This window comes from Hemitrygon akajei, unplaced genomic scaffold, assembly GCF_048418815.1.
Source record: "Hemitrygon akajei unplaced genomic scaffold, sHemAka1.3 Scf000082, whole genome shotgun sequence".
NCBI classification, from domain to species: Eukaryota; Metazoa; Chordata; class Chondrichthyes; order Myliobatiformes; family Dasyatidae; genus Hemitrygon; species Hemitrygon akajei.
In genome coordinates, this window is record NW_027331968.1 from 649,351 (window position 1) to 659,641 (window position 10,291).

General features: G+C 42.8%; 1 protein-coding gene across 1 annotated transcript; it reads right to left on the bottom strand.

Moving 5' to 3' along the window:
• Nucleotides 1-3,960: 3,960 nt before the first annotated feature.
• On the bottom strand, nt 3,961-5,839 carry LOC140722617 (uncharacterized; the record flags this gene model as incomplete). The annotated part of the gene is given in 2 exon segments (XM_073037322.1): nt 3,961-4,690; nt 4,692-5,839. Coding segments are annotated over 2 exon segments (1,233 nt in total), but the record flags the coding sequence as incomplete, so codon positions are not given.
• Nucleotides 5,840-10,291: the final 4,452 nt, after the last annotated feature.

Genomic DNA, 10,291 nt, shown 5'->3' on the forward strand with positions numbered 1-10,291 from the left:
TCCAATCTGATGCTGAAGGACTAATAATACCATTTTCCAGCATCTATTCCATTCCTTGCTTAGCCAATTTACACTTTTCGACGTTCATGCAATATGGGTGTTGTTTAATCGGTTTGGCTTGACCAATATCTACATCATGTTCTGCAACCGTGGTTTGCTTGGGAACATCGGAAAATAAATCTTTAAACTTCAGAATTAATTCCTTCAGCTGTTGTTGCTTTGGCTGCAGATGAGCCAACTTGTTAACAATGTTTTCTGGAACAACCGAATTCATTAGCCTAACTGGGACCACATCTGGTTTGTGAAAATTCTCAGACGAGTCAATTATTTCATTCTCAGGGTTGCCAGATTCATATGTTTTGACAACAACACTCACAGATGGTGCCTGCTTGTCAAAATAAGGCTTTATTATATTTATGTGTACCACCTGTGTTAGTTTACGTTGGTCGGGTGTTTTAATAACATTATTCAGATCATTAATTAGAGAGACTATTACATGCGGTCTATTGAACTTCGCCTGAAGTGGATTCATCAATATTGGAGATAAGGCAAGCACCTTATCTCGCACCTGGTATTTTCTTTCTCAAGCCCACTTATCAAACCAACACTTCATTTTGTTTTGAGAAATCTTTAAGTTTTGTCTCACTAGACAAGTCTGTAGACTTGGTGTAGTTTATTCTTGAACTTCTAAACAAAGTCTAACAAGTTAACAAGTACATCCCCATCAATCCACTGATCCTTTAACAAGGTCAAAGGTCCCCTCACTCTATGACCAAATACAAGTTCAAATTGACTAAAGACCAGTGATTCCTGTACCGACTCTCTTACTCCAAACAAAAGCAAATTTATTCCTTCATCCCAGTCTTTTCCATTTTCAACACAGTATGTCTGAGTCATTGTTTTGAGAGCAGAATGATATCTTCCTAAAGCCCCTTGTGATTCCAGATGGTACACAGACGATGTAATTTGTTTCGCTCCCAGTTCATAAACTACCTGCTGGAATAATCCAGATGTAACATTACTTCCTTGATCAGACTGGATTTCTTTAGGCAAACCAGATAAAGTAAAGAACTTGGTAAAAGCCTTCGCCACAGTTTTAGCTTTAACATTTCTGAGAGGTATTGCCTCTAGGAATCTGGATGCAGTACACATAATAGTTAGCAGATACTGATGGCCAGCTTTAGTCTTTGGCAGTGGGCCAGCACAATCCACTATAAATGTTTAAAAGGGTTCACCGAATGCAGGTATAGGCCAGAGTGGGGCTACTGGCGTGACCTGATTCGGTTTACCCTCAACTTGACAAGTGTGACAGGTTCTGCAAAAGGTCACAACATCTTTCCTCAAATTAGGCCAGTAGAATTATATCATAATCCTGTTTACAGTTTTATTCACTCCAAAATGTTGAGCTAATGGCATACTGTGGGCCAAAGTTAAAATTTCAGCCCTATAACTTTAGGAACTACAACTTGGTGAAAAATTTCCCATTTCTCACTCGCTGGTATAGCAGGTGACCTCCACTTCCTCATTATCACTCCATCCTTGAGATAATACCCTACTGGCACTTTCTTAATCTCATCATTTCAGAGAGTTGTTTCCTTTAAATCTTCAATGTCAGCGTCTTGGTTCTGTTCTGCTATAAACTCCTTCCTACACAGGGATAAATCTTTCTCATCAGACTTATGACCTGAATCCTGTTGAAACAATGAAGGCAGAAAAGTCCCTGACAAGTCATCATAACCTGAATCCCAATTTTGGCTATCAGGGGTATCAGAGTCATGCTGCACAGAACCGTCTGCGTCGGCAGACTTTTTAGCCATACTTCGAGTTACTGGGCAGGAAGGATAAATGTTAAAATCCATCTGTGGGTCGTCCGTGGTTGGCTTAGTTGTCAACAGCACTGTAAGAACAACTTCACCATCTGCCAGGTCATTCCCTAACAGCAAACTAACATCTTCCAATGGTAAACTGGAGTATAATCCAATTTTAACAGGTCCCAAAACCAACCCTGACAGTAAAGTTACCTTGTACAACGGCACAGAAACCATGCCATCCCCAATGCCTTTAATAAGATTTACCTCCCCAGTATCAGTCTCATCACCAAACTTTAGAACGCTGTCTAATATAAGTGACTGTGTAACCCCAGTAACTCGAAGAATTTTCACTGGTACTTGGGTTGACCCTTCCTTTACTAATACAAACCCATCTGACATAAAATGATCAAAAGCCTTCTTAATTCGGTCAGAACTCTCAGTCCATAACTGAGCCTCAACAGAATGTTCAGAACCCTGTGGGTTTACTGGTGCTTCAACAGACTGAACACAGGCATTCGGGACTGCCTCCTTTTCCTTTTTCTTATTCAGGAAAGAACAATTAGCCATCATATGACCAGCTTTCTTACAATAGTAACAAGTATGACCAGAAAATTTCTCCTTCAACTGCTTCCCTTCATCCTTACTCTTGTCACTAGTCCCAGTTGTAATTTCTGGTTTACCCTGGTGATCCCTGGCACTCTTTTGGAAGCTCTTATTCTGGGTAAACTTAACCTTGTGAGTTAAAGCAACCTCATCTGCTAATCTAGCAGACTCCTGCAAAGTGGCAGCATCCTTTTCATCTAAATACGTCTTTATGTCATCAGGCGCACACCTTTTGAATTCTTCAATTAAAACTAACTCTTCCAAGCTATTAAAATCATCATATATTTATCATCATCATATATGTGCACCAGCGATCAAAACACACAGATCTCTCATAAGCAAATTACATATGTCCGGTTCACAGATTTCCTCAAACTTCTGAACTTTTGCCTGTATGATTCTGGGACCAACTCATAAGCTTTGAGCACAGCCTGTTTCACTAGGACATAATCATCTGCTTAATCAACTGACAAAACAGAATAGGCTTGCTAAGCCTCCCCCTTAATTACACTTTGTAAGAGAATAGGCCAACCCTCTTTTGGCCACTTTAAATTCTTAGCAACCTTCTCAAAATGCTGGAAGTATTTATCAACCTCTGTCTCATCAAATGGAGGGTACCAATTTAATTTCCTGACTGGCCTCAAACTTATCACCAGAGTCTAACGCTAGACCCCTTTGCTGCAACCACTCTATCTTTTCCAGCTCGAATAGCCTCTGTTTTTCTGCCTCCTCTCTGATTTTCTGCCTCTATGGCCTCAAACTGCCTCTGCCTTTCCGCAGCCTCCATCTTTAATTTTTCTCACTCATACTGGAGCTCAAGCTCACTAGGTTTACTTTCAGGAAACACTTCCAACTCCTCCACTTTAAACACACTCTCAGATATATAATGTTCAGCTGTTATCCTCTGCAACTGTGCCCTCCTCATTGCCAATTTCAACATAGAAAGTTTTAACCTTCTAGCAAGACTCAACAACTCAATCCATCTGGAATTCTCTAATGCCTCAGAGGTTGCCGCTTCCAAACAATAATCAGCATCTGCTGCTGATTTTCCACACACAAATCAATCAAAAGGGACTTCCCCAATGAAATCAATAATTAATGACTACGCCCCCATAGCTGTTCATATCCCGGATGCAGGCCCCAATTTTGTTATGAATCGTAAAACTTCAGAAACGAATCAGCACCAATAGACTACACCTGGAACAACACACACAAAATGCTGGTGGAACACAGCAGGCCAGGCAGCATCTATAAGGAGAAGCACTGTCGACGTTTCAGGCCGAGACCCTTCGTCAGGACTGCCTGAGACTGCCTGACGAAGGGTCTCGGCCTGAAACGTTGACAGGGTTTCTCCTTATAGATGCTGCCTGGCCTGCTGTGTTCCACCAGCATTTTGTGTGTGATTGAATTTCAAGCATCTGCAGATTTCCTCATGGAGACTACTCCTGGAGTCTGTTTTTGATGTTAAAACTACCTTTATTAGAATCTACTTATAATATAGTAACTTAAGCAAGATAAACAAAAGTTAACAGTGTTATGTGTATATACGTGTGTAAATATAAATCCAAAACTATTGAGCTCAGGGGAAACAAGGTCTGGAGTCTTGAGATGGTAAATTATGAAAGTTCAGTTCAACCACAGAACAGGTGATGAGAGAGATATTTGTAATCCAGGGTAAATGTCAAGGGAAGGCAATTATGTCGAATTCCACAGGTTCCATGGTGGTAAAACAAGAGAACAGTCACTTAGATTTTATCTGTCATCTTTCCAAATCCACATACTAATTATCACCCAAAGTGACTTGTCACAAGGCGTATCGTCTTCAAATGAATTACCACACCACACCCAGGCAAGGGTTAACACATCAGTGGTCTTCATAGGATACCCCAAATCAGATCCACTCCTATCGATTAAACGAGGTGACAACCACACATTCGATGTACGCTGAATCGATAATTAACCCACACTTGTGGGCATAGGAAAATTCCAAACAGTGACCCTTGGCACCTATTTCCCTTGTTTTGATCCTTCCATTTTTCCTCATTCATCTCCGTCTGACTCTGACTGTCTGTGTCCTCAGTCAAAACTAAACAAACTGGGAGTGATGTAAACAAGCTGCAAGTCAGACTGATTCACCTTATTAATCTCTCTCTCTTAAAATGACAGTCCACAGCAAACAAAACCTAGGGATTCATAACAGCTGACTGGTGTGCCAGTAGTTGGGATGACTGAGTGAATCCTTTCCCGCATTCTCAGCAGGTAAATGGCTCCTCTCCAGTGTGAACTCGCTGATGTCTCTGTAGTGTGGAAGAGCGAGTGAATTTCTTCCCACATTCTGAGCAGATGAATGGCCTCTCTCCAGTGTGAACTCGCTGGTGTTCCAGAAGGTGGGATGACAGAGTGAACCGTTTCCCACATTCTGTGCAATTGAACGGCTTCTCACCGGTGTGAACACGCTCATGTTTCAGTAGGGTGGAAGATTGAGTGAATCTCTTCCCACATTCTGAGCAGGTGAACAGCTTCTTCCCAGTGTGAATTTGTTGATGACTCTGTAGTGTGAAAGAGCGAGTGAATCTCTTCCCACATTCTGAGCAGGTGAACGGCCTCTCTCCAGTGTGAACTCGCTGATGACTCTGTAGGTGGGATGACTGAGTAAATCTCTTCCCACATTCTGAACAGGTGAATGGCTTCACCCCATTGTGAACTCGCTGATGTCTCTGTAGGTGGAATGACTGAGTAAATCTCTTCCCACATTCTGAACAGGTGAATGGCTTCTCCCCAGTGTGAACTCGCTGGTGTCTCTGTAGGGTGGATGGATCAGTGAATCTCTTCCCACATTCTGAACAGGTAAATGGCTTCTCCCCAGTGTGAACTCGCTGATGACTCAGTAGTTGGCATGACTCAGTGAATCTCTTCCCACATTCTGAGCAGATGAACGGCTTCTCCCCAGTGTGAGCTCGCTGGTGTCTCTGTAGGCTGGATGAATGAGTGAATCTCTCCCCACAGACTGAGCAGGTGAACGGCCTCTCCCCAGTGTGAACTCGCTGATGACTCTGTAGTTGCGATGACTGAGTAAATCTCTTCCCACATTCTGAACAGGTGAACGGCTTCTCCCCAGTGTGAAGTCGCTGATGACTCTGTAGTTGGGATGACTCAGTGAATCCCTTCCCACAGACTGAGCAGGTGAATGGCTTCTCCCCAGTGTGAACTCGCTGATGACTCTGTAGTTGGGATGACTGAGTGAATCCCTTCCCACATTCTGAGCAGATGAACGGCTTCTCCCCAGTGTGAACTCGCTGATGTCTCTGTAGGTGGGATAACCGAGTGAATCCTTTCCCACAGTCTGAGCAGATGAATGGCCTCTCCCCAGTGTGAGCTCGCTGGTGAGCCATTAGGTCAGATGACTGAGTGAATCCTTTCCCAGAAATTCAGCAGATGACCAGCTTCTGCCTGGTGTGGTGTGATCTGACTGGTGTGTCCACAGGTGGGAAGACCGACTGAACCCCTTCTCACACACAGAACAGATGAATGGCCTTGCCCAGTGTGAACTTGCTGATGTACCTTCAATCGTGATAACCGAGTGAATCCATTCCCACTGTCTGAGCAGGTGAACAGCCTTTCTCCTGTGTAAAATTACAGTCTTGCTATTTGGTCAAATGACCAATTGAATCCCTCTCCACAGTCTGAGCAGGAAGAATGGTCGATTGAATCTCTTGCTCCACTTCTTAAATATCCAGACAGAGACAGCAAATCTGGCGTGCCGTGTTTGTGATTCCCGGCGACAAATCCCTTCTCATTTTTATCCTGTGAAAAGATTTACAAAATCCATCAATGGGTTTAGGACAACATTTCAGATGAGATTACTTTAGTTACCAAGTTTTGATCTGGTATCACACTGTTACAGTGAGGTTCAACAAAAGTTGGACAGAGAAATCATCTCCTGACTGGGCAGAGTGCTGGTATCTGGAATGACCATCAATTCTCTGATGCTCTTCCTGTCTCTATAAGAATGGGGCATTTCTGCTGTCTCCAATCTGTGCCTTAGCTCAGTTTGACTCTCTCCATTGGTATTATTCCCTGTTCCTGCTGAGCTGCATGGGTGCCTGGCCCCACAGTAACTGAAACAGTCTCACGCAAATTGTCTTTGTGGATGTGCATCTGGGATTTTCTTTTATGTATTATTAACTGAAAGTGCTACAGTTTTAACACCATATAAAAAAATTCCTGCTGAAATGAATGGTTGGTCCGCACAGCTGTTAAAAGGGGTTAGAGTGAATTTTTGTAATATTTCAGGTTCTTGTAGAAAAGTACAACACAGAAACAGGTCCTTTGGGTCATCTAGTCTTGTGCTGAACTATTTAAGCTGCCACTCCCACACCCCTACCATCCAGGTACCTACACGAGCCTCTTAAATGTTGAAATCGAGCTCGCATGTACCACTCGGGATGGCTGCTCATTCCACAGCCGGATAACCGTCTGTGTGAAGAAGTTTCCCCTCATGTTCCCCTTAACATTTCACCTTTCACCCTTAACCCCTGGCCACTGGTTGAAGTCCCACCCACAGAGGCGGGCTCTGTCGTGGGCAAAGTACTAGAGAGTTTAACATCGGTAGCTGAACGAAGGGCGCTGAGTAGGCTACGGTCAATTATGGAAAACCCTGAACATCCTCTACATAGCACCATCCAGAGACAGAGAAGCAGTTTCAGCGACAGGTTACTATCGATGCAATGCTCCTCAGACAGGATGAAGAGGTCAATACTCCCCAATGCCATTAGGCTTTACAATTCAACCAGGACTTAAGAACTTTTTAAAAGCTATTATTAATGCTTTTTGAGATAGTGATTTAGATGCATATCATATTTTTACTGAGTTAAGTATTGTATGTAATTAGTTTTTGCTACAACAAGTGTATGGGACATTGGAAAAAAGGTTGAATTTCCCCATGGGGATGAATAAAGTATCTATCTATCTATCTCAGTGGAGAAAGCCAGCTTGCATTTACACTATCTATGCCGCTCCATCACAATCAAATCTCCCCTCAATCTGCTACATTCCAAGGAATAAAGTCCCGACCTGTTCAATCTTTCCTTATAACCCAAGTCCTCCAAACTTGGCAACATCATTGTGAATTTTCTCTGAAATCTCTGAATCTCTTTTAAATCTTTCCTGTAGGTAGGTGACCAAAGCATCACACAATACTCCAAATTAGGCCTCTTTTACAAGTCAACATAATATCCATCTATTGTCAGTATTTGGTTCATGAAAGCCAATGGGCTAAAATCTTTTTTTTCCATCACTATCTAACTGTGATACCACTTTCAGTGAATTAAGGACTTGTATTCCCAGGTCCCTTTCTTCTACAACACTCCTCCGTGCCCGACCAGTCACTGTGAAAGACCTCCCTTGGTAGGTCATACCAAAGTGCAACAACTCACACTGGTCTGCATTAAATTCCATTTTCCATTTCTAAAACCATTTTTCCCAGGGGCTCCAGGTCACACTGCAAGCCATGATAGTCTTCCTCACTGTCCACTACACCACCAGTCTTGGTGGTCATAAATCTGCTAATCCAGTTAACCACACTATCATCCAGATTACTGATATAGATGACAAACAACAACAGATCCAGCACTGATCCCTGTGGCAACCACTAGTCACAGGTTCCAGTCAGAGAGGCAACCATCTGCTACCACACTCTGGCTTCTCCCAAAGACAGTGTCTCATCCAATTTACTATCTCATCTTGAATGCTGAGTGACTGAACCCTCTTGACCAACCTCCCATATGAGACTATGTCAAGTGCCTTGCTAAAGTCCATGTAGACAACATCCACTGGCTTGTCTTCATCCACTTCCCTGATAACTTCCTTGAGAGACTCTGTGAGACTGGTTAGACATGACCTACCATGCACAAAGTCATGCTGTCTATCCCATATCTATCCAAATATTTATATATCCGGTTCCTGCACATACATTCCAGTAACTTTCCCACTATTCACTACTAGTCACCACTCCGTGGGTTTGGAGATTTCCCTTGAATTTCATAGAATCATAGAAATCTATAGCACATTACAGACCCATTGGCCCACAGTGCTGTGCCGACTATGTAACTTACTCTAGAAACTGCCTGGAGTTTCCCTAGCACATAGCCCTCTATTTTTCTGAGCTCCATGTAACTATCTAAGAGAGTGTTAAAAGTCCCTGTTGTATCTGCCTCGACAACCGCTGCTGGCAGTGCATGCGACACATCCAACACTCTCTGTGTAAAAAACCTACCCCTGACATCCCCTCGGCATATATTTCCAAGCAGCTTACAACTCTGCCCCCTCCTGTTAGCCATGTTAACGCTGGGAAAAAATCCTCTGGCTATCCACACACTCAATGCCCCTCATCATCTTAAACACCTAAAAAAGGCTCTAAACATAAACAAGGAAATTATACATTGCTTTGAGGATTTGTTAGAAGTAAACAAAATTATGAGGGTATAGATAGGGTAAATGCAAGCTGCTTTTTCCACTGAGGTTGGGTGGGACTACAACCAGAGGTCATGGTAAGTGGGGAAGGTGAAAATTTAATGGGAACATTTGGAAAAGTTCTTTGCTGAAATGGTCGTGAGAGTGTAGAATGAGATGTCAGCACTAGTGGTGAATATGAGCTCGATTTCACCATTAAGAGAAGTTTGACAGGTACCTGGATGGTAGGGGTATGGAGGGTGATGATCCTGGTGCAGGTAGTTGCATTAGAGAGCTTAAATGTTTTTGTGGCATTGACTAAATGGGCCAAATAGCCTGTTTCTCCACTGAACTTCTCCATGTTTCTGTGACAGAGAAGCTGGCCAAACTTGTTTGGAAGGGAAAAGGTAGGAGTGACAACGGAGCAGCAATGGCTGGAGTTTCTGGGAGCAACTCGAGAGCTGAGCGATCGATACATCCCAAAGACGTGGAAGCATTGGAAAGGCAGCAGGGCACAACCGTGGGTTAAATGAGAATCCAAAACCAACATAAAATCAGAGGAGAGGGCAAACAAAAGAGCAAAAGACCATTCGGAAGCTTTTAGAATCCAACAGAAGACAACTAAAGGAAAGTCAGATGAGTTCGGGAGTGGAATTATGAAATGGTTGTCATTAATGAGTTTTGGTTGCACCCAACAGTTTTAGAGGAACGAGATATCCAGGGCCTCAATATCTCTTGAAAACCAAGATTCCCTGCAAGAGTTACCATTCAACTTTTATTTTGTCAGACACATACAAACTGTACACCCTTAAAATTTCACTTCTGAAGAACTCCCACTTACCAAGTACTCCTTTGTTAAAAAACATCCTGTCCCAATTAACGCTTGTCAAATCCTTGCAAATATCATAAAAATTGGCCTTTCTCCAATTTAGAATCTCAAGAGAGGTCCAGGCCTCTGTTTTTCTGTATTTACTTGGAATCTCATGATCAGTAGATACAAAGTGTTCCCATACACTAATTTCTGTCACTAGCCCTAGATCACTTCCCAATAGCTTATTGCACACTTCTACATCGGGAATTTTACGTACTGATTAAGGTAGATTTGATAAGCTCTACCCCATCTAGTCCTTTTACAGCCTAGGAGTCCAGTCAATAAATGGAAAGTTAAAATCACTCACTTTATCAACCTTTGTTTCTTGGCATATCTTGGCAAATCTCCTACAGATTTGTTCCTTGAAATCCCTCAGACTGTTGGGCGCAAGCAAGTCCAAGTAATGGCTACAATATCATAATTTCATGCCCTGAGGTCTGAACAACATCTGTTTGGTGTCAAAAAAACAACCTTGCCCTCAATGTCACTGAAAGAAAGGAGCTGGCTGTGGACTACAGGAGAAATGGAGACAGGCTGACCCAGGATCTGGGGTTGA